Source organism: Erinaceus europaeus, chromosome 16, assembly GCF_950295315.1.
Source record: "Erinaceus europaeus chromosome 16, mEriEur2.1, whole genome shotgun sequence".
Classification (NCBI taxonomy): domain Eukaryota; kingdom Metazoa; phylum Chordata; class Mammalia; order Eulipotyphla; family Erinaceidae; genus Erinaceus; species Erinaceus europaeus.
The window spans coordinates 73,461,304-73,487,011 of record NC_080177.1 but is presented as its reverse complement, the minus strand read 5'-3'; the positions used below and the strand labels follow the sequence as shown (position 1 = coordinate 73,487,011).

Sequence of the window (25,708 nt, the reverse complement as noted above, 5' to 3'; positions counted from 1 at the left end):
CAAAAGGGAATAAATAAATAAAGGTGAAATTATGAAGTGATTTTTATTTTCTAGAATAAAAAGTACCATATACTGTTTAAATGATTATGTAGCATTTATAGTTTGTCTCTGCAATTAATATTACATATAAACCCTCATTAACATCCCCCAAAGAAGTGTTGTTTAAAATTCATTTTATAGAAATTAAATCTAATTTATAACAGTAGTTATGTTAGCAGTGCTTTTGATCATTTAGCAAACTTGTCTTTCCAGCTGTTTGTAGTGTTATCTTTTTTCCATATAAAAGTAAATACAATTGTTGGCTAGCTAAGGGAGAAATGTGAAGAGCACACAGGGAAATTTATATATCTCATATGGATCCACATTTACCTGTGAAGAGCTTTACAGTTCAGTATTCTCTTGTATGGGGTAGACTAGAGAGGAACCTGTCAGAAGCCTGTAGGTAGCTCACCTGGTAGAGGGTGTCTTACCTGAGTTGCAGGCTTGGACTTGGCATCATCACTTGGGATTTGGGATGAATGAGGCAGCAGTGCAAAGTCTGTCCTCTTTCTATGACTCTCTCCCTGTCTCCTTTCTCTAAATAAAAAACAAAGGTATTGCACATGGTAGACTTCTTAGCAGTATTATTATACATGAGACCTTTAATTTGTTAATGCATGGAAAAAAAGATCATATCAAATGAAATCCAGAGAAGTGTAAACTATACATACTGTCCTTGGAGCAGAATAAATAAAAATGGGAAAGCTATCAGGGGAGGGGATGGGATATAGAGATCTGGTGGTGGGAGTTGTACCCCTCCTATCCTATGGTTTTGTTAATGCCCCCTTTTAAAAGAAAGAAAGAAAGAAAGAAAGAAAGAAAGAAAGAAAGAAAGAAAGAAAGAAAGAAAGAATAGTGTATGTTTGGGGAAGTAGTCTTATTGAGGTTACTGCGTCAGTTTTATTCGTTTTATATATCTATCTATGAAAGAGGGAGAGAATTAGAAACCAGTTTGGAACAAGTAGTGTCAGGGACTGAATCAGCACCTCATGCTCCTAAGCTCAGTGCTTTAGCCACTGCCCCACGTCCAAGTCTGTTCTTAACACTTCTTAACATAAGCATATTACTCGACATAGCCCCTCGTTTTTTGAATGAAATTAATACATTTTCTTCTTTAGGGTGGTTGTGAGAATTTATGAAATGCCATTAGGCAAAGTGCCTGGTGTTTGGCCTTTTGTGAGCATTCAGTTAGTGGTGTTTCTAATTAATAATAGGAATAGGAATAGGAATAGCTGTAACAATATGCAAATATGCCACTGAGTAAGGACTACTGAGAGCATAGTTCAGCAGCTTGGTAAAGTGGTTAGTTGTTCACCTGCGGTAGTCTAAAGAGGTGCAATGGGTAATGAAAATTACAGATGAGAACTTCAAAATATTACATGTAAAAATATTCCTAATTCATGGACATCTTTAATTGTCAACTATAGAACTTCAGATTTCAAAATTTGTTCTTAAGCCTGTAGCCATCACAATGTGTCAATAAGTATACACTATAATTAATGTATAAATAAGTGTACACTATAATCAATGTGTAAATAAGTCTCATCAAGTTAACAGAGTACAGGCATTGATGGGATTTCTGTGAAATAAAAATATTTCTCTTGTCTTTGTCACTGCTTTGTCTTCAAGAACGGCCTGGCAGTTGAGACTGATCATATCATCCTTATGTTCTTCTCTCGCAGTTAAGAACATTGTTGGTACCATAAAAACATATATTTATTTCTCTCAGGTTTATCAAACAGAAGGAAAACTATTTAAAGAAGAATTTTTTTTTTTAACCAGAGCACTGCTCAGCTCTGGCTTATGGTGGTATGGGGGATTGAACCCCGGATTTCCAAGCCTCAGGCATGAAAATCTTTTTGCATAATCATTATGCTATATTGCCTCCACCTGAAGGGAAATTTTACAAATATTAATAACAATGTGTCAGTAATTACCACAATGTATACATTTTAGGAATAGTAAGTAGGAACTGAAAAATATTGACATTAGTATTTTATCACTAAGGGAAAATATACTTCCCACATCATTGTAAATTTTATTAATTTCCTATTACAGGTCTTTGTTAGTATTGTTCCCTCCCCCTCAAATATTGAGCAGTATTCTAAGGCTAAAATAGTACCGATACTGTATTGTTAGAACAAAGATTAGCTTATATTTTTAATGCTATCCTTTACTTAAAAAACTCTTACAGTCAGGGGTCAGGCGATAGCGCAATGGTTTAAGTGCACATAGTGCAAAGCACAAGGACCGGCGTAAGGATCCTAGTTCGAGCCCCCGGCTCCCTACCTACAGGGGGGTCTCTTCACAGGTGGTGAAGCAGGTCTGCAGGTGTCTGTCTTTCTCTCCCCCTCTCCGTCTTCCCCTCATCTCTCCATTTCTCTCTGTTCTATCCAACAACAGTGATATTAATGACAACAATAATCACAACTACAACAACGATAAAACAACAAGCACAACAAAGGGGAAAAAAAAGTGGCCTCCAGGAGCAGTGGATTCATAGCAGGCATCGAGCCCCAGCAATAAACCTGGAGGCAAAAAAAAAAAAAAAAAAAAAAAAAACCTCTTACAGGCTCACTGAAGCACCTTGTTTAATTTGTCACATTGAATAAAGTATGAATTCATTGCTTACTTTTCATATTTTTCTTTGCTTCATCCATATTGATTTTTAGAAAATTTTACAACTTCTTCCAGAAAGAATTCATCAGCGATGGCAATTTCATAGTATTGGTAAGTGGTTTAAATTTGTATTCTATTTTACGGAGGTCAGTCAGTGGTGCACCGGGTTAAGCTCAAGGACCCATACAAGGATCCTGGTTTGAGTCCCTGGCTCCCCACCTGCAGGGGTTTGCTTCACAAGCAGTGAAGCAGGCCTGTAGGTGTCTATCTTGCTCTCTCCCTCTCTAACTCCCCCATCTCTCTCAATTTCTCTGTCCTTCCAATAAAATGCAAAAGGGAGAGAAGCAGAGGATTCATAGTGCAGGCACCAAGCCCTAGTGATAACCCTGGAGGCAAAAAGAAAGAAGAAAAAATATTTGTATGTTACCTTTGAAATAAATGACAATGTAAAAATATTCTTTTATGAATAACATTTGATGTGAGTTCATAGGTTTATGCTTTAAGTAAAACAAAATGAACAGATTTACTGAGACTAAAGATAGCAAACGAACGGGGGCTGGCCATGGGCGCACTGGGTAGGGTGCACATGTTAGGATGTGCAGGGACGTAGGTTCAAGCTCCAGGTTGCCACCTGGATGAGTGAAGTTTCACAAATGGTGAAGCAAAGCTATATGTGTCGTTTTTCTCTTTCCTCTCTTTCTTTCACTTTCTTTCTTTTTAAATTTATTTATTTATTGGATAGAGACAGCCAGAAATCGAGAGGGCTAATAGAGAGGGAGAGAGACAGAGAGACACCTGTATCACTTTCCATATAGTTTCTATTAAAAAAAGATAAATGAAATAGAAAACATAAGCAAAGGCTTTCCAATCAAAATGCAAAATAAATTTCTTTGACATACCTACTCCTTTACTCTGCAGTTATTAGCAGTGATGATAAAACCATAAACCCAAGAAGTTTAAGTAAATTTAGTGTCAAACATCTCTGTGAGTGAGAAAAGAAAGATAAATGAAAAAACCCAAGTAGAGTGGAAACTAGGGGCTCTAGATTGGAAAGCCAAGTGGCGTCCTGGGAACTGGCCGGGAGAGCCCATGCATTACAATAAAAGCCAGTTGAGGGGGTGGGAGTCAGGCGGCAGGGACCTGCTCAAGGATCTCAGTTCAAGCCCTCGGCTCCCCACCTGCAGTGGGGTTGCTTCACAGGCTGTGAAGCAGGTCTGCAGGTGTCTGTCTTTCTCTCCCCTCTCTGTCTTCCCCTCCTCTCTCTATTTCTCTCTGTCCTATACAATGATGATGATAACAACAACAACAATAATAATAACAATGATAAAAAACCAATAAGGGCAACAAAAGGGGTAAATAAAATAACAAAAGATAAGTAATCAAAATTAAAAAAATAAAAAGGAAGCCAGGAGTGATGGTAGTTTGCTCTCCCCATACACGCCCAGTGGGGGAAACTGAAGTTAATCTTACTGTTTAAAGGGCCGGAGAAGGATTTTCCCCCATTAAAATGAAGTTACAAAGGAAAACAAAAGGCAGACTAGCAAACAACTTGTTTACTGTCAGACAAAGTAGGCTGGAGGCCATATATGCACTGTTATTAGGAGCTAAGTCAAGATGCTTGCTGACTTAAGAGGCTGGTTCTGTGAACAAGCACCACAGAGTTCTCAGTCATCAGATATTTTCCTCCCCGTAGATTAAAAAGAAAAGAGCCTGAATAGACAGTTGCTTTTTTTTTTTAAGTGAAGTGACATGACTCCAACTTTTAATTTTTTAAAAAATTATCTTTATTTATTGGATAGAGACAGCCAGAAATCGAGGGTGACAGAGAGGGAGAGAGACAGAGAGACACCTGCAGCATTGCTTCACCACTTGCAAAGCTTTCCCCCTGCAGGTAGGGACCTGGGGCTCAAACCTGGGTCCTTGGGCATTGTAACATGTGCACTAAACCAGGTGCGCCACCACCCGGCCCCATAGACAATTGCTTTTGCGTGGGTCCCAGGTTCGATCTTCAGCACCTCTACAAGCCAAAACTGAGCAGTGCTCTGGCTTAAAAATGAACTAATAGTAATAACAGCCACCATCTGAACCTCAACTTTTACTTGGGAGGATGTTTGTAATTTATTTTCATACAGACTTATTTAGATTTTATGAATCTGTTTGGATTATTTGTATCTTTCTAGAACTTACCTGTTTCGTATAAATTGTCTAATTTATTGGTGTAAAGTTGTTCAAATTATTCCATTATAATAGTCCTCTTAATTTCTTTTTTTAATTCTCTTATTTTAGAAAATATTATTTTTTAATTTGGTAGGATAGAAATTGAGAGAGGAGAAATAGATACCTGTAGCACTGCTTCACCACATGTGAAGTTCCCCCCTGCAGGTGGGAACCAGGGACTTGAACCCAGGTCCTGGTGAGTTATATTAAATATGCTCTGTTGTTGTGGCAGTCTGGTGTCGGGCTGGACCGCGAAGAGAGTGGACATCCAGAGCAAAGGGGTACACAAATCTTTATTATAGGATGGGGGGGTTGGTTCAGACCACATGGGGCCAGCCGGCAATGGCCATCCCCACTACCTGACCACGGGGGGAGAGAAGGGCGCGAGATCTGAGAGAGGGGGAGCTGAGAGCCCAGAGAGAGAGCAAGGGGGGGGGGTGAGGGGGCTTTTTATTGAGCGACAACCAGGGGTGACGTGTGGGGCCAGGATTGGTTGAAGGGGCCACAGCTAGGATTTCGCCGGGCGTAGTAAAACCTGGGGCGGAGACTGCATCAGAGTAACTCCTCAGCAGCAGTGCTCAACCAGTTGTGCCATCACTTGGCTCCTCTCTTCATTTCTCTATGATCAGTATCAATATACATCTTCAATATCTGATTTTGGGACTGTGTGTCTTATTTTACTGATTTGTGTAGTTAGGCATGTCAGATCTTTTGTGAGTACTTTCCTTTCTCAAGGAGATGAGCATTTCTTGAGACAAAACAGGGATAGAAAAGGGGGAAAAACACTGTAGAGAGGTGTAAGCACCCGAGGGGCACGCAGGGGGGGCCAGTGAGGGCCTCTACTATGTTTATTCTAAAGAATTGCTAAAATTTTGTTAGTATAGGTTTATTTTTATTGGTTTTCTCTCTCTCTCTCTCTCTCTGTAATTTTTTAAAAAAAATTCAAATTTAATTTTATGAGAGAGCTAGAAGAATATTCAGAGCACTAGTTCAGTCTAGTATGTGCAGCATTGGAGTTTGAACCAAGGGCCTCGTGCAAATTCCTGCTCTCAAGTCATTGAACCAACTCCTTTACTCCATTATGATTTCTAACAAGTTCCTTGTAGCTAGAAAATATGTATATTTTTACTATATATATATTATATGCTTAGGAATAAGTATATATTTTTAAACCTTTTTAAAGTTTTTCAGATATTTCTTTTCAAGATTGTGGTTTTTTGGAGCTTGTACCTGTGTGCTGAAAATTTGTATTCTATAGTCATTTAAATGGCAAGCTGATGTATGGCAATGTTAAGATCATTAGAGAACAAGAAAGAACTGAAATAAATGAGGTTTTACACAGTATTCTTGCATAGTAAACTTCATAGTGTAGAAAGAGCAATTCATATTGAGAATTTCTACAGGGACTTTTTTTTTTAATTATGTGATAAACTCAGATCATACACATGTGTCTTGATGAACCACCTCCCTTACCCAATTTTATTTATTTATTTATTTATTTATTCCCTTTTGTTGCCCTTCTTGTTTTATTGTTATAGTTACTATTGTTGTTATTGATGTCGTCATTGTTGGATAGGACAGAGAAATGGAGAGAGGACGGGAAGACAGAGAGGCGGAGAGAAAGACAGACGCCTGCAGACCTGCTTCACTACTTGTGAAGCTTCTCCTCTGCAGGTGGGGAGCTGGGGCTAAAACCAGGATCCTTATGCCGGTTCTTGTACTTTGTGCCACCTGCGCCTAACCTGCTGCGCTACCGCTGGACTCCCCAATTTCAATTTTTTATGTTTTTATTGAGAGACAGAGGGGAGGGAGAGACTTCAAAGTGGCCGGGCTAGCGTGAGGGTGTTTCTTCCCCAGCACGTGCTCTCCGTGTTGGAGAGAACTCGACCGGAGCCAACCTGGCCGCTGCTTACTCAGCAACGGGGAAGAGAGACCAGGAACTCATGGGGGAGCCGAACGCAGCCTGTCTTTATTGATCAGAGACAGCTTTTATCTATCAGGACCGGAAGTGGCAAGTCGGAAAAAGAAATGGCTAGGAAAGGGGGTGGAGAAAAGGAAAGAGCGGGCTAATAGAAACTCCGGTAGCAACTGTTGCGAAGCTTTTAACCCGTGGGATTAATTAATACCCTGCAAGCAGGGCAGGTCTCAAGATAGAAGAGATCAAAGGTGGGGATCTTTCAGGCAAAACAATGATTATGTAAATAGGCCATAGTCTCAGCAATGGAGCATGGGGGGGGGGGGCGGCTGGCTTAAGGCCCGACAAAAGTACAGCTGCCACCCATGGTTTTCCTCATGTGTCTGCCCTAGCTCCTATGTGGTGCCAGACTGAACTCAGAACATCATATTTGGATATGTGCTGTTGCTGAACCTCATTCTTGACCTGCAGGCAGTTCTTAATGTGTCCTGACTAGCTTATCCTAAAGCTTATGTAACCAAAGCTGAAGTGACTTGGAAGAATAACATGGGAGAAGAGAAGATGGTAGTGTGGGGAATGTCTATACTCAATAATAAAATGAATTATAAAGATATCACAATTAAGTATCCTAGGGGTCAGGAGGTGGCTCAGCCTGTAAGTGCATACTTTACCATGCACAAAGACCCTGGTTCAAGCCTCCACTCTTCACCTGCAGCAAGGAAGCTTCACACTGTTGAGGCAGGTCTGTAGGTGTCTGTGTCCCCCTCCCTTCTCAATTTCTTTGTCCTGTCAAAAATAATTCATTTAAAAAAAAATTAAGTATTCTCAGGGCCAGGCGGTGGCGCACCTGGTTGAGTGCACATGTTACAATGCGTAAGGACCCAGGTTCAAGCCCCTGGTCCCCACCTGAAGGGGGAAAGCTTTGCAAGTGGTGAAGCAGGTATCTCTCTCCCTCACTATCTCCCCCAGTCCTCTCCATTTCTGACTGTTTCTATCCAATAAAGATAATAGAAAAAAAACTAAAAAAAATTTAAGTATTCTCGATACAGGGACAAACAAGTTGACAAACAGGAAAGAATGCTGAGGCCAGCCAAAGATCTACTCTTGCAATATAATTTAGGTAGCATTCCATTTTTCATTTTAAGTCTGAGAGTACTCCGGTTTGTTTTCATGTGGGGAAAGTTTTTTGTTATTCGTAGGCACAGAGATACATTTATTTTTCTTTCTTTAAAAAAGATTTTATTTATTTATTCATGAAGACAGAAGGAGAGAAAGAGAAAGAACCAGACATCACTCTGGTACATGTGCCGTTGGGGATTGAACTCAGGACCTCATGCTTGAGAACCCAATGCTGTATCCACTATGCCACCTCCCGGGCCACTGTTTATTTTTCTTTTTTAAAAATTTTATCACGTTATTGGAGGGTAATGATGATTTATAAGATTGTTGTCACCTGTGTATAGTTTTTAAAATCTCTCCATGATAGTTAGCAGCATACCACACCCTCTACCCACTTGTTGTTTTCTTCCACCATCTTGCAGTGAGTCCTCAACCTCCTTCAACCTGTTTTGCCTCCCTGTAGCGTCCTTGACTCTGGTTTCACCCCACAGTTTCTCTTTCTTTTATATGTTATTTTATAACATGATTTTATTTTATATGATTATATGATTTTATTTTAATCATGTTATTTTATAACATGATTTTATATATTATTTTATAACATGATTTCAAGTTCCATCCAATTGGTAGCAAGAGTTTTCATCATTTCTTATTCTAATTTTTTTAAATTGAGGTAACATTGTGGGTATCACCATCCATGTAAGTTTCAGTAAAAATCTATTTGTGAGTGTATTACATTGTGCTCATCACTGAAATTCCAGTTCTACCCTTCACCATACAGTTATCCTAGATACTCACTAGAATATTGTTGGGAAAACAAAACAAACAAAGAATCAGAAACATAGAAAACCTAATGTCCTCATGTAAAGAAGATAAATAAAAGACAGATATATAGTGAAAAATATACAGCAGTTAACATGCATTAACTGTACAACTCCATGAATCAGTATAAGTAAATTTCTGAAGCTGCAGTTGTATATGAAAAGCAACTTATAGAAGAATTTATTTGTATAATATCATACATACAAAGTTTTGAGTTTTTCTTTCCTTTTTCAAAAGTGTTTTTATTGAATTATTTTGGACAGAGAAATTGAGAGGGAAGGGGACAGTAGAAAGGGAGAGACACCTGCAGCTCTGCTTCACCACTTAAGAATCTTTTTTTTTTTTAATTTCTTTATTGGGGAATTAATGTTTTACATTCAACAGTAAATACAGTAGTTTGTACATGCATAACATTCCCCAGTTTCCCATTTAACAATACAACCCCCACTATGTCATTTATCGTCCTTCATGGATCTGTATTCTCCCCACCCACCCACCCCAGAGTCTTTTACTTGGGGGCAATATGCCAATTCCATTTCAGGTTCTACTTGTATTTTCTTTTCTGATCTTGTTTTTCAACTTCTGCCTGAGAGTGAGATCATCCCATATTCATCCTTCTGTTTCTGACTTATTTCACTCAACATGATTTTTTCAAGGTCCATCCAAGATCGGCTGAAAACGGTGAAGTCACCATTTTTTACAGCTGAGTAGTATTCCATTGTGTGTATATACCACAACTTGCTCAGCCACTCATCTGTTGTTGGACACCTGGGTTGCTTCCAGGTTTTGGCTATTACACATTGTGCTGCCAAGAACATATGTGTACACAGATCTTTTTGGATGGATGTGTTGAGTTCCTTAGGATATATCCCCAGGAGAGGGATTGCAGGGTCATAGGGCAGGTCCATTTCTAGCCTTCTGAGAGTTCTCCAGACTGTTCTCCACAGAGGTTGGACCCATTGACATTCCCACCCAGTGCAGGAGGGTTCCTTTGACCCCACACCCTTCCCAGCATTTGCTGCTGTTACCTTTTCTGATGTATGACATTCTCACAGGAGTGAAGTACTATCTCATTGTTGTCTTTATTTGCATTTCTCTGACAATCAGAAACTTGGAGCATTTTTTCATGTGTTTCTCAGCCTTTTGGATCTCTTCTGTGGTGAATATTCTGTCCAAGTCCTCCCCCCATTTTTGGATGGGGTTATTTGTTGTCTTGTTGTTGAGTCTGGCAAGCTCTTTATATATGTTGGTTATTAAACTCTTATCTGATGTATGACATGTAAAGATTTTCTCCCATTCTGTGAGGGGTCTCTTGGTTTGGGTAGTGGTTTCTTTTGCTGTGCAAAAGCTTTTTAATTTTATGTAGTCCCATAGGTTTATACTTGCCTTAGTCTTCTTTGTAATTGGATTCGTTTCATTGAAAATGTCTTTAAAATTTATGCAGAAAAAAGTTCTGCCAATATTTCCTCTTAAGTATTTGATAGTTTGCACTTAAGAATCTTGAATGAAGCTTGAATCCAGGTTCTTGTGCACTGGTGCGTCAACACCTGGTCTGGTCTTTTTCCTATTTTTTTTCAAACTAGTAATTAAATTCCAGACTTTACTCAGATTGAGTATATCATAAATCTATAAACAAAATTAATAGTATATCATAGATAAATAAAATGAATGATACAGCATTAAAAAAAAACGTCAGAACTTGCATACTAGTTTCCTATGGGAGGCACAGTGATTCAGCATAGTTTACAGAAAAAGAAAGTCATATTTATACTGTTTAATAAGAAATTCCAAATAGGGAGTTGGGCAGTAGCACAGTTAAGCAAATGTGGTGTAAAGTGCAAGGACCAACTGGTTAGAGCCCCTGGCTCCCCACCTGCAGGGGAGTTGCTTCACAAGTGGTGAGGCAGGTCTGCAGGTGTCTGTCTTTCTCTCCCCGTCTCTGTCTTCCTCTCCTCTCTTCATTTTTCTCTGTCCTATCCAACAATGATGACATCAATAACAATAACTACAACAACAATAAAAAACAAGGGCAATAAAAGGGAAAATAAATAAATAAATAAAAATAAAAAAATTGCAAATAAATGAAAATTTAAAAATTGTAAGAAACATAGAACTATGTTTAGGGTTGTTTGGACTGTATGCAAATATTTTCAGTGTTTTGTTGCTGCTTGAGATATTTCATGGTCTAAAAAGAAAAAGGAATATTAAAGTTAATTGGAATATTTTGAAAAAGATAATGGTAGACTGGAAATATTTGTTTGAATGTTAAATTAGAGTTATAGTCATGTATTTTAGTTAGCTAAATAGATTATTTCTATATTATTTTTATTTGTACTAGTTATTGAGAAAGTAATTATATTCATAGTCTAAATATACATGCTCAATAAATTGTTATAATAAATGCATTTTTGGTTTAGGACTTGATGCAAAATAATAGATGACATTTGATTTTTTTTTATTGTTGACAAAGTGGCTTTTCATATGCCCTTCTGGGTTCAAATTATGGCAGAGATGTCATAGTCACCAAGATTAATTTGGAGGTTGCCAAGGACTTGTTTTAAAATGTTTTTAAGTCTGAGAATGATGACACTTAGAAATGAATAAGACGTGAGTCTTTAAAATTGTATTTTCCTTTCAGGATTGATCTTAAAGAAACTACTCCACACAGGCAACTCTTTAAAGGTATACTTTTAATTGTATTTCTTTTCTGTAATTTTTCTAGACTGAGTAAAACATGGTAAGCTTTTCCACTATTAACTTTTTCTTAAAATTTTTTTAATTGTTTTTGCTTAATTGAAATGAACTTACTTAAAATATTTCAAGATATTTATAGTAGACTGATCAAGTTATTAAAAACTATTGTACTTTTATCAGTATATTTACTGTTCAACAGAAATACTTTGTTCTTTATGATTCCGAGAATACAAAATTATTTACTTACTCTGTTCCTTCTTTCCTTCCTTCCTTCCTTCCTTCCCTCCCTCCCTTCCTTCTTTCCTTCCTTTCTTCTTTTCTTCTTTCCTGCATACTTTATTTTCTATTTAAAAATCTTACTGTGTTGTGAGAAGAGAAGTTGCCCAGTCCAAAAGCGTCTTCTTGGACTTTGTCATATTGTAGTTACTTTTGGCATAAAGGTTTGGATATAACAGTCAAATTTCTTATGTCTTAATCCTGTTACTTGACAGAACCACATTATTCTGAAATCGAATACCTTTGACAGTGGCTCGTAATAACTCTTTCTTAGGATTATTTTTAAACTACAAATGATGGTAGGTTAATGAAGGACTTTGAGTTTTGTTTGCCAGAGAATGGATTTTTTCTCTTTTTGATGTTTTTCACTGTTCTCTTCAAAAGGAATATTAATAATTAATTTATTGATTAAAGTATTTATTGTCTTGTCTACAGAGTATTATTCCTAGGAGCTTAGAATACAGTAGTAGGTCAAAATTCCAGCTTTGTAGCTTACAAGCAATTGCCATTATAGATGAGTTAATTTTATACAATCTCTGAGATTTCAAAAAACTTACTTATTTAAATATGAGAATGTATCAGAGTATCACTGTATTTCTGTTTTAAAAATACTGTTTCTCATTTGATTTCCTTTTAGATCAGGCGGGAAGGTGTTCGCCTTTTCTTATTATGGTTGCAGGCGCTCCAAAATAACTGTAGCAAAGAACAACTCTGGATGTTTTCATGCTTAATCCCTGGATTTTCAGCCCCACAGTCTGAACAGGGACCTCGAACTTTAGATAATCTCATTAATCCTCCACTCAATCTTCAAGAAAGTAAGGCTCATGATACCTTACCTGTTGTATTTTAAAATTTCCTGTGTGGCCTGCTTATATGTATATATTTAAATGCCATATGCATTCATTGATTGGATAGTTCAGAGCTATATTTTAAAATAATGGGTTTTATTATATCCATTTATCTTGAGTCCAATATGTCAGTCAGGAGATGATTGCTTTTGAAAAATGAATTTTCACTTACAGTTCCCAAGAGGATGGTACACAGTGGCACTACATGGCAAGCACCAGGGCTAGTGTGGGGGAGGAGGGATGTACAATTGACAGGAGCCCTTGCTGTGTTTTCCATTGTCAAGAAACATGCAAGACAGAGTGAATAGACTCAGCATTGGCCAGATTGAATACTTTTTAAATTTATTTAGATAGCCATTATGCTATCTACCCTACCTGTTGAATATTTTCAACAGGTTCTGGGGTATTGGGTCTGTCCCCAGTTTACTGGTATTTGGTCTTAAGGTAGTTACATATGGGAATAGTAGCCCTAAGGATTAGGACCTCAAGTATGGAGTAGAAGAGCGGTAGCACTGTGGGTTGATAAACTAGTCTCTATTTCTGGGAATTAGCTAGCGTTCAGGGGGACAGATTCTCTAGGGCCAACATCAATATAGGTATTCATCTTTAATTTCTATGTCTCATGTATCACTTTGTCTTCATGAGTTAATTTGGATATACATTGAAGTACATTTGTTTCTATAATAATTACTATTAATGTGAATTGTAACATTTCTAAATGAGAAGTTCTTTGTCAAGTGAGATATTCAATTTTAACCCATGCATGCCTGTCTTATGTCAATTAGAGGTTCGTTATAAAGCTGATTTTATCATAAAATTTTTTAAGATAGAGACAGAGGCAGAAAAGTAGAGTGAAAGTGAAAGAAACCATAGCACTGAAGCTTTCTTCAGTATGGGGTTGGGGTGGGTGGGGGGCGGGGGCGGGGGCAGGCTCAAGCCTGTGTTGCACATGACAGAGCAACACACTATCCAGTGAGCCTTTTCTCCCACCCTAGAGCTGATTAGTAAAGTCTGTGGTTCTCGTGTTGGGCTACTAGGATCACCTCAGATTTATTTCAAGATTATATCAGTACAGTGTTTTTAAGGCAATATTTATTATATATGTTTTAAGCCATATTTTACTTGGGTCATATTATATTATTAATTTCTTTGTAGCTTTGTTAAATTTCTGTTTTGTCTTTCCCTAGCTCAAGTCACTATAGAGGAAATTACTCCATTGGTCCCTCCACAGTCAGGAGATAAAGGGCAAGATGATCTCACCAGCTATTTCCTTGAAGCACTTTTAAAATATATAGTAATTCAGGTACGTGTTACCTCTTTTGGTAACTCTCCTTTATTATCTTCTGTGGGTTATTCATTTTCCTTCTCCTACCATGACTCTATCACAGCAGATGTTTACTTGTTTTCTGAGGGAGAACTGACAAGTTTCTGCTTTTGAAAATGTAAGTTAGTATGATCATCCTGAAATAAAAAAATAATAAAAAAAAATCTATTGGAGTTATGAATGACTTAGAAAGAAAGCTGGAGAAAGGACTTTTCTTTTTCCTTCTGAGCTATGCAAGTGTGATTTCACCAATCTGGATTGCATTTTTATTCACAGATAAAGAGCTAAGTGTGAGAGGGAAAGACACCACAGCACCTACACACCCCCATGTGGTACTAGTATTTTTGTGAGGACTCCATAGTTATGCAAGAGCTCCTTTCCTCATTAAAATTCACCTATGTACTTTAGCATTTATTGAAGATATTTGGCTTAATTATGGCTCTGATGGTTGCAATCTTATAAAAATAGTTTTATTGGAAAATATGTAATGTGCATGCCTGACATTAGATTGACTTTTTTTTAAGGTTTGTTCTTCATATACTCATTTACATGTGTATATCTATACATATAGATGCATACAGATATATATACATATATATGTATATATATCTGTATGTATCTGTATATATATATATGTACAATACATAGATACTTAGCTATATATTTTCACAATGTAACAACTTTGTTAACTTATGTAGCCTTTTACAAGCTTGTTTCTAGTAGCTGAATCTTGTATTTCACAGATTTCCTCTCATGAAATGATTCTCTCTTATTTTTTAAGGTAAAAAGTTTAGAATGGAGGAACAAAGAAAACCAAGAAAGAGGATTTTCATTTTTGTTTTCACATTTTAAAAAATATTACTTGCCTTATATTTTCCCAAACATCTGTAAGGAAAACAGTTTATATCATCCTGTACTTGGTAGGTAGTCTTTGGAGTTTCTGAAGTAGTCACACATGAGAATAAAACATATTATCAATGTGAACTTGGCGTTTATTATATGCTGAAAAAACATCTAATATTTGTTTTGATGGAAACACTGTACTTTGATTCACACTGAAAGTAAAATTTTATGAGTTTTTTATTGAGAGTATAGTCTCTGAATCTCAACCACTAAAAATATATGTGAGATACAGTTCTGATTCTACATTAACACAACTGTATTACTAGATTGTCTCATAAATTTTCTTTTTAAGGTGCTCAATTGTTTCAATTTAGTGTCTGTGTTACTTAAAGTCTGTGTCAATAATTACATCATTATATATTTTGATCATATAAGTACCTATTGGCTGTGCTTGGAGACTTGAAGTTAGAGTCTCATTGACAAATCCTGGTTTAGTAGCTGACTTCTATGATATACTGAAGGCAACAGCAGTCTCGGAAAGAAATGTCCTTTTTTTACAGAAAGATGCTTATAATTTAAACACTGCCAAGTTCTGGCACTTAACAGGTTCAGATAAAACCTATAGTACAAAGAGAAATTACTTAAATTAGAATATTAAACCTTGCCAGTTGGTTATGATTTTTGCTATGTAACCTATGAAAATAAACATACTTTGATTTTGAACTGTTTTAGACTGAGAGTAATTGATGAAAACTTTAAACTTAATTGGCTCTTGAGCTTCTTGGTGTTTAGATAGAATTTACTGAGCCTTTTAGTGACATTTTGCAAAAAAAAATAGGACCTCTGTATCATGCTGATATCTACCAACTTATATATTTCTTATCATATACATAGTTATGCATTTTTGAGAGAGAAAGAGAGTACCAGAGCAGCACTGGAATGTGCAGTGCCAGCGATTGAGTTCTGGATCTCATGCTTTTAGTCCAATGCTCTATCCTATGTGGCACCTCCCAGGTCACACTCAAAGTTATTTTGAAATGTAATTTCTGTATTAGATCTTTTTCTAAATCCAAGGATATTATCATAGTGCTTCCTCAAATGTTTAAAATATCAACTTGCCTAAGCATAGTTCCTGTCATATTTTGTTTTTTGTTTTCCTTTTATTTTTGTGTAGATATCCCACAGATTAGGCCAAAGCCACATTATGTCATGGTTAAGAAGGATGCTGAAACCAATGAAGTGATCTATTGTACAAAGGAGCCTTTCATTAAAGCCCGTGTTATTGTTATTCGTTGGCTGGTTTCTTTCTGGCTTGAACCAAAGCCACATACAGGGCCTAATATTCCTGGGATGGAAGGTGAAGTCTTGCCAAAGAATATTCAGGTAATAAATGATTGAAAAAATTTGTTAAAATTAGAAAGGACTTAAGAGATATATTCCAAGGGCAGTGGTTGAGTACACACATTATAGTATGCAAGGGCCCTAGTTTAAGCCCTGGTCCCCACCTGTAGGGGTGAAGCAAGTCTGCAGGGGTGTGTGTGTGTGTGTGTGTGTGTGTGTGTGTCCTTTTCTAACTCCTTCTCCTCTCAGTTTTTCTCTGTATTTGAAGTAAATAAATAAATATTAAAAAAAAAGATTTATTCCACTGACATAGTTGCCATGGGTGTAGAAAACATTTGAAATAATAATATATTTTCTTTTTATTTAAAATCTAAATTTTAGTAATTTTAATAGAATCAGTAATTTTCTTTTCTTTCTTTTCTTTTTCTTTTTTCTGTAACCAAAGCACAGTTCAGCTGTGGCTCATGGTGGTGCTGGCGATTGAACCTGGGAACTCAAAATCTCAGGCACGAAAATCATTAGCATAACCACTATGTGTCTCTCCAGCCCAATAGTTTTCTTAATAAATTTAACTTGGGAGATATAGAGGATAATATCAGCAGCCAGGAAAATAATTCAACTGGTAGAACATGGGACTTGCTTTCCTGAAGCTCCTGGTTTGACCTTAGGCACAACTTCTAATTTATGTCTATATTTTATTTTAATTTGATGATATTCTCTATGGACACTGAGCCTAGAAATGTGATGTAAAATCACACAGCTATACAATGGAGGAATATTAAAAACCTGTTAATTTTAGTTCCATAGCTTTCCTCTGTATTTTTTCATTTTTTCTTTTCTGTTAGTGTGTACTTTTTCTGAACTTATTGAATTTTTTTACTATTTTTATTTTTCTCTAATTTCCTTATTTAGTTATAGAAAACATTTCACTGTTTTTGTTTAACAAATCTTTTAAAAAATTTTTTTATATTCCTTTTGTTGCCCTTTTTTATTGATGTTGTAGTTATTATTGTTATTGATGTTGTCATTGTCAGATAGGACAGAGAGAAATGGAGAGAGGAGGGGAAGACAGAGAGGGGGAGAGAAAGATAGACACCAGCAAACCTGCTTCATAGCCTGTGAAGCAACTCCCCTGCAGGTGGTGAACCTGGTGCTCGAACCGGGATCCTTACCGGTCCTTGGGCTTGGCGCCATGTGCGCTTAACCCGCTGCACTACCACACAACTCCCTTTTTAAAATTTTTTTTATATTTATTTTCCCTTTTGTTGCCCTTGTGTTTATATTGTTGTTGTAGTTATTGTTATTGATGTCATCGTTGTTAGATAGGACAGAGAGAAATGGAGAGAGGAGGGGAAGACATGGGGAGAAAAAGATAGACACCTGTAGGCCTGCTTCACCACCTGTGAAGCGACTCCCCTGCAGGTGGGGTTCCAACCGGGATCCCCATGCCGGTCCTTGTGCTTTGCGCCACCTGCGCTTAACCCACTGCGCTACAGCCCTACTCCCCCAACTAATTTTTAAAACTAAACTGGAGGTATAAAGTGTATTTTTTTTAATAAAGTGTATTTTGACTCATTAATATACAAAAATTTTGGCTTATGACTCTTAGCCTTCTGTTTAGCTGTAACAAAATATGTTGTGTGTTTCACTAAAGCTTTGCTCCGTGTTTTTTATAAGGAATTAATAAATGAAGGAACTGTTGGAACCCTTAAGCAGAATAATTTCTGATCCCAGAACTTAGTGAACTGAAATTAATAGTTTTGTATCAGTAAGGCATATTTGAGATAATTTACATAAAACCTCTTGTTGCATAGATAATAAAACTGAGAGCTAAATATTGAATACTGCATAAGAAAATATCTTATTATACTACAGTATGGTGCTCAGCACCTGAAGGTTTTTACTTTTTCCCTAGTCCTGGTGAAAATTCTATGAAATTATTAAAATATAAAGTTTATTTAAATGCTTTAAAATGTTTTTTTTCTATTTATTTATTTGATAGAGACAGCTAGAAATTGAGAGGAAGGAGGATATAGAGAGGGAGAGAGACAGACATCTACAGCACTGCTTCACCACTTAGGAAGCTTTCCTCCTGCAGCTGGGGACCAGGGACTTTTGAATCCTGTTCCTTGTGCATTGTAATATGTGCGCCCAGGTGCACTTTCAAAATAATCTCTTTCAGTCTGATTTCCACTTCTGTAATAGTTTTCTTTGATTTTTTTTTGAAATAAGTTTTTTAACCCTTACATATTTTTTCTAAGGTAAATTAGAGATGCTTTTTTAAATTAGTGATTTAATATTGATTTACAGAATTACAGAGATGCTTTTAAACATTAAGATATTATTGGATAACTAGTTCTATAATACATTGCTTACTGTTAGAGGTTTGAACTGACTCCATTTGCATTATTTTACTTGACTTTAGTTAGTCATTTCTTTGTACTACAGATTTATTGAAAAATCTTAATTATTGGTAGTCAAATGATTAGTATTTCCCTGTCACTTAGACATTAGGTTATTTGCAATGTCTTAATTATTAGAATGTGCTCTAGATGAAATAAACTATGCCTGGATTTTAAATGGTGCTGTAAATTACTTATAGATGGCTTTTGGATTCTGGTGATTTAACCAAATACTCTGTTAAATTATCATGATATCTCCTCCTTTTTAAAATGCAATTTTAAATTATGATTTCAGAGAGCTGCTGCTAGCCTGGTGTCCAGAGAAGAAAACAGAAATGATAATACGGACAAAACAGATAGAGCTACAGAGCCAGAACAATCCCATTCCAATACAAGCACTCTCACCGAGCGAGAACCTAGTTCATCCAGTCTCTGTAGTATTGACGAAGAACATCTCACAGACATTGAAATAGTTCGCAGAGTTTTTTCTTCTAAAAGAAGTAATGTAAACTTTGTTACAGAGATATTTCGTCAGGTAAGCTACTTTAGCATCTTAATTGTGTAGTATTGACTTTTGTCTTCAATATTGAATATGCTGATTTTTAACTAAAATTATTTTTCATAGAAGTGTTTTTAAAATTTCCTATTTAATAATTAAAGTGTACTACATCCAGTTGCATAATATTTCTACTTACATTTTTAATTTTTGGTGATTTCAGCTTAATTTCTCCGTCATACTCATTTTGCTATTATTTTTTCTAAGTCACTTTTATTTTTTATTTTGTTCTCTTTTTAATTTTACCAGTGATTTAATAATTTGATTTACAAAATCGCATGTCAAGTTATTTTGTTATTAGAATGACTTTCTTAATTCATGGTTTGAAACTTCTTTCCTGTCACTTGATTAGTAAATTATAGTAGTATTATTTTATCTTTCATTCTCTCATCAATAAGAAATGACTTACGGATATAACAAGTGATATTTTTCAGTGTCTTTATCATCCCTTCAGTGGTTCCCTTTTGTTCGTTAAGACATTCTGAAATTAAAGTTATGTAAGGCCTATTTATCTGGGTAATAAAATAGAGGGGGGAATAAAGAGAGAAAACTATTTTCTCTCTATTATAAAGCTAGCTGGAAAAATCCCAAGTGCATATTCTCAGTTGCAGAAAAAATTTGTGGAAATTAAAATTTTGTGAAAACTAATGATTAGCTCGTAATAGCAAAGATACTCAACTTTTTTCAGGTAAGCATCACTGAGTTTTATAGCTCAAAGGGATCATTCAGGTCTCGCAGCAAGTAAGTGGTAGCATCTTGGACTAAGCTTCCCAGATCTTGATTGCCGTGTCAGTGTTTATTCTATGACACATTGCCTTCACTTACCAGAGAGCTGTTGAAACAGAGCAAATCTTTGCTGCCTCTTCCATGTGATTATTCTTACATTAGAAAAACATAAAGCAGGGTTAGCCATATCAATGTAAATTAAAGAAACAAAGTTGTTATAACAGTTTGTCCCATGTTGGCAGTGGTTTTATTTGCTGAGTTTGAGACTTATGTGGACAAAATATGTGATAAATGGGAAAGAAAAGATTTGACAAATCATGTTGGAATACTTGTGAGAAAATTTGAGGCTTGGGAGTCGGGCGGTAGCACAGCGGGTTAAGTGCATGTGGCACCAAGCACAAGGACCAGCATAAGGATTCCAATTCTAGCCCCCGGCTCCCCACCTGTAGGGGAGTCACTTCACAAGCGGTGAAGCAGGTCTGCAGGTGTCTTTCTCTCACCCTCTCTGTCTTCCCCTCCTCTCTCCATTTCTCTCTGTCCTATCCAACAATGAGGACATCAGTAACAACAACAATAAAACAACAAGGGCAACAAAAAGGGAATAAATAAATAAATATTAAAAAATCTTAAAAAAAAAAAAGAAAAATTGAGGCTTATGGAACTATTCAAATTTGTTAGTTTTTGAGGTATTTTGAATAAGTTTTTTTTTTCTCTAGGATTTGTTCACTGCATTTGCTTTCCAATTTGACTTAAAGTCTCATATCTTTTATATGGAAGTATTTCTTTTCATGACTCCTTTAAAATTTGTAATTATACCCATTGCTTTTTTATGTTGATGATTCTTCTAGATAACTGTATTCTTTTCAAGTATGGATTTCTTACTTTATTTGTCTTTTCTTTCTTCCTCTTTATTTCTACTTTTCTTGGTTTAACTTGGTGTTTTTTTTTCTTCTTCTAACTAATCAATTTTAGTGATTTGCTTCTTAAAACTTTCTTAATTTGGCAAGTTAAAGGTTGATTGCATCACCTATGAAGCGACGACATCAATAACAACAGCAATAGTAACTACAACAGGGGGTCAGGTGGTAGCGCAGTGGGTTAAGCGCATGTGGTGCAAAGCGCAAGGACCGGCGTAAGGATCCCGGTTTGAGCCCCTGGCACCCCACTTGCCGGGGAGTTGCTTCACAGGTGGTAAAGCAGGTCTGCAGGTGTCTATCTTTCACTACCCCCTCTGTCTTCCCCATCTCTCTCGATTTCTCTCTGTCCTATCCAACAACGAACAACAACAACAATAATAACCACAACAAGGCTACAACAACAAGGGCAACAAAAGGGGGGAAAATGGCCTCTAGGAGCAGTGGATTCATGGTGTAGCACTGAGCCCTAGTAATAACCCTGGAGGAAAAAAAAACCTACAACAATAAAACAACAATAGCAACAGAAGGAAATAAATAAATAAATAAATCTTTAAAAAAAAAAAAAAAAGAAGTGTGTAAGTTAACAATTTGTGCTAAAGCAAATGGTGTCATCATGTCAATTTTTTTTTTTCCCACTAGGCATTTTTATTACCAATTTGTGAAGCAGCAGCTATGAGAAAAGTAGTAAAAGTGTATCAAGAGTGGATCCAGCAAGAGGAAAAACCTTTGTTTATGCAAGAGCCTGAAGAAAGCGTGATTTCTTCTTCAGACTTGCCTTGCATGGACAGTGCCCCGGACCACGAGATCTCATTGGAGGAAGGAGAGAAAAGAGAAGAGGTAAAATGATAGCATTTATGTATTTTAGTACACAATTAATAGGATTGATATTACTGAAAGTGTATTAATATATTATCATGCACTTCTACGTGGTGCTACATCAAACTGGTTATTGAAGTGCTTACTTGTAGGGGAATCATCAAATCACAGTTGTCCCTGTCTTAGTTTAGGAGTGAGTACCTACCACAAATCAGAATATTCTGAATTCTTTCTTGTACATTTTTACTAATAGCAAAATAGAAACCATTAGACTTGCCAAATAAACTAGTCTGTCATAAGAAAAACTGGAGCTCACTCACAGAAAGAAAGATATGAGAGCACTGAGAGGAGAGGTGGAATATGGTTTCCGGATTCTACCTACTCCTTAAACCTGAATGTTGTCTAGTCCTTTTATTGTTTAACCTTTGACACAAGTCAGGTCCTCACCCCCAAAATAGACTTTAGTTGGCTTTTATCTTACTAAACCCGAATAGGAAAATTTTTGGTAAAGTTTATTCGCTTCGTGGTTAATTATACATATCATATGGAATTTACCAGGATACTAACATATGAATGAGTAGACAACATTTTAGTGGAATTCAGTGAATGAAGATTTATATATGTATGAGTGTAATATACATTGTTACATTGTATATACTTAAATATATACTTTATATTAATAGAGGGAGAGAGACAGAGAGTAAGATCAGAGAGCCTTATTCAGTTCAGGCTTATGGTGGGGCTGGGGATTGAATCTTGGACCTCAGAGCCTCAGGCATGAAAGTCTTTTGCAGGGAGTTGGGCGGTAGCGCAGCAGGTTAAGCGCAGGTGGCACAAAGTGCAAGGACCGGCTCAAGGATCCCGGTTCGAGCCTCCAGCTCCCCACCTGCTGGGGAGTCGCTTCACAGGCAGTAAAGCAGGTTTGCAGGTGTCTGTCTTTCTCTTCCCCTCTCTGTCTTCCCCATCTCTCTCCATTTCTCTCTGTCATAACAACGACATAAATAACAACAACAATAATAACTACAACAACAACATAAAACAATAAGGGCAAAAAAAGGGAAAATAAATAAATATAAAAAATAAAAAAAGTCTTTTGCAGAACCATTATGCTGTCTCCCCAGCCCCATTGTTTATACTTTTTTTTTTTTTTTTACCCTCCTCCAGGGTTATTGCTGGGCTCGGTGCCTGCACCATGAATCCACCGCTCCTGGAGGTCATTTTTTTTTCCCCCTTTTGTTGCCCTTGTTGTAGCTTCGTTGTGGTTATTATTATTGCCCTTGTTGACGCAATTCGTTGTTGGATAGGACAGAGAGAAATGGAGAGAGGAGGGGAAGACAGAGAGGGGGAGAGAAAGATAGACACCTGCAGACCTGCTTCACCGCCTGTGAAGCGACTCCCCTGTAGGTGGGGAGCCGGGGGCTCGAACCGGGATCCTTACTCCGGTCCCTGCGCTTTGCGCCACATGTGCTTAACCTACTGCGCCACCACCCGACCCCCTGTTTATACTTTTAATGTATATGTAAGTATACCATTTTCCTTTTTAAGAAGTGGAGCTATATTGAAGAAAAATTACTGAAATAAACAGAAATAATCATGGAAATTAGGAATTAATATTTGCTCTATTTGTATATGCTGATAAAACTACCCATCTGTTGCATCAAGCTAGAAAATAGATCAGTCTACATATGTTTCATGAATTTATAGCTCAGCACTGTACCTTTTACTATCCTTAATTAAAATTGATAGCTAATATAATCTATATACATAATTAAGAGCAAAAAGACAGTGGGAAGGAGGGAGTAAGACTGATGGAGACCTAGGTTGCTCTCAAGTGTGAGCAGTTAAAATTTGTACTACTGCAAACATAGTTGTTTATAGATCTCTTTTGATGTGTATATTTGCTTCCTTTGGATAAATTCCTAGGAGAGAGGTAGTGGGGTTATAGGGTAGGTACATTTCTAGCATTCTGAGAATTCTCCAGACTGCTGTCCATAGGGTTCAATGATAGATGAGTGGCTGAGAAAGCTGTTATATATATACATAATGGACTACTATTCAGCAGTTAAAAATGATGAAGTAATCTCCTTTGTCTCATCTTGGATAGAGCTTAGAGGAATCATATTAAGTGATATAAGCCAAAGAGAGAAGGATGACCTTACTCCTCGGGAGAACTTAAGAAAGGACAGAAAGGAGAAACAAAGTAAAACTTGTACTGGGTTTGGTGTATTGCACCAAAACGAAGGAGTGGGGACTACAGGGAGGCTTTTGGTGGGAGGGGACTTTGGGGTCCTTGTGTAGCATGGTAAAAGGACCTAAGCTGGGCTGAGAGTGTTTTGCACACACCTGTCATGTGAACGTGAGAAATTGTACCCGTGTGTCACCAACTGTCCTGTAAACTATTACCCTCCAATAAAACAATAAAAGCAGTAAGACTTATGGAAAGGAAAGAAGCTATAAGCAAAGCGTAATTAAATGTGTTACAGGCATGTGCCATTGCAGACGGGTTTGTTATTTCTTTATAGGTTTATTTTTAATATTTATTTATTTTCCCTTTTGCTGCCCTTGGTTTTTGTTGTTGTTGTTGTTATTGATGTCGTCGTTGTTGGATAGGACAGAGAGAAATGGAGAGAGGAGGGGAAGACAGAGAGGGGGAGAGAAAGACAGACACCTGCAGACCTGCTTCACCGCCTGTGAAGCGACTCCCCTGCAGGTGGGGAGCCGCAGGCTTGAACGGGGGATTCTTATGCAGGTCCCTGCGCTTTATTTCCTATGAGACAGTCAATTTGCTGACTTTGCAGAACATTCTTAATCAATGAATTATTAAAAACTTGATGTTTTTCTTCAGGAAAATGGGACCACTATTATTGATCATGTTCGAAATTCTGTCTGGCCAAAAAATGGTTCCTATCAAGATGTTCTTTATAATGCCTCCGAAGAAGTGACAGAACAAAACATCAGAGCTGGTACCCAGGCAGTTTTGCAGGTAGATCCCTCATTGGTTATTTTGTAGAAATAAGTACCATTACATTCCAAATATATAGTTCCATGTATGCATACTTAACAAATGTAATAAATTTACCACCTACATGTATCACTTATTTTATCATGTTACTTTTCCTTTTGTCCTTTATTGTACTTTGCATATGCTAATAAATATTACATGCTATTTTCTAGACAGTTTTGAAATTCATATACACTGTGTCACCTACCCTGCAACTTCTTTTCACATTTGTTGAGACATAATCTTAGCTCATTTTAACTATTTTGTGATATTGTAGTGCTTGATTATTTAATATTTTATTGATTCATTTTTCTGTCGATGTTTTTTGGATTATTTCCCATTCCTAACTGTTCCATTTTGTGCCACATTGATATCATCTCCAGGGTGCTTTAATTTAAATATTCTCTGTTGTGTGTCTACTTATGTCATTATTTCAGTGTTTATTTGTTCTTCCTTCCCTTTTTTGGCCAGTGTTACTAGACTTACAGTCAGCGTTTTTTCATTTCTTTAATGCAAGCTTCAGTATTTTCTCACTTGATCTTATAACTGTATCTTGTCCTATAATTTGTTCTGGGGATTTAAATTAGAAGTATGTGTAGAAAAGATGTCATTGTCCTAGGTTCACAGCAGTACTTTGTACTTTGAAGGTGTCCTTTAAAACTCTTACCCATACTTGTCGTCATTATAACTTTTTCCTTAATAACAAAATAAAATTAATTCATATATTATACAGTTAATGTAAGGTGCATTTTGCTGAACCCTCAATAGTAGTACTATATATACACAATTTGTTTTTGCAGCCTTTTATTACATAATAAAACATACAGAACACATAATAAACCTGAAAAAGAGAAAGTTTTGAACAGCTCATTCAGAAAATTCTTCCTGATTGAGATATCATCTTTTGTCCTAAACTGTTTGTATTTATAAAATCTTTTCATTTTGGGAGTCGGGCTGTAGCGCAGTGGGTTAAGCGCAGGTGGCGCAAAGCACAAGGACCGGCATAAGGATCCCGGTTCGAACCCCGGCTCCCCACCTGCAGGGGAGTCGCTTCACAAGCGGTGAAGCAGGTCTGTAGGTGTCTATCTTTCTCTCCTCCTCTCTGTCTTCCCCTCCTCTCTACATTTCTCTCTGTCCTATCCAACAATGACGCCAACAACAATAATAACTACAACAATAAAACAAGGGCAACAAAAGGGAATAAATAAATAAATAATAAAATATTTAAAAAAA

General features: G+C 36.8%; 1 protein-coding gene across 11 annotated transcripts in view; it reads left to right on the top strand.

The window, feature by feature from the left end:
• RALGAPA1 (Ral GTPase activating protein catalytic subunit alpha 1) overlaps nt 1-25,708 on the top strand; it is a 185,924-nt gene that overhangs the window by 22,558 nt on the left and 137,658 nt on the right. For all 11 annotated transcript variants that reach the window (XM_060175429.1, XM_060175431.1, XM_060175428.1 and 8 more), the window contains exons 4-12: nt 2,712-2,769; nt 11,370-11,413; nt 12,339-12,516; nt 13,737-13,852; nt 14,655-14,793; nt 15,891-16,099; nt 18,755-18,994; nt 21,298-21,495; nt 24,320-24,457. In XM_060175429.1, coding sequence (XP_060031412.1) covers nt 2,712-2,769; nt 11,370-11,413; nt 12,339-12,516; nt 13,737-13,852; nt 14,655-14,793; nt 15,891-16,099; nt 18,755-18,994; nt 21,298-21,495; nt 24,320-24,457 — 1,320 coding nt within the window. The remainder of the gene's footprint in view (nt 1-2,711; nt 2,770-11,369; nt 11,414-12,338; nt 12,517-13,736; nt 13,853-14,654; nt 14,794-15,890; nt 16,100-18,754; nt 18,995-21,297; nt 21,496-24,319; nt 24,458-25,708) is intronic.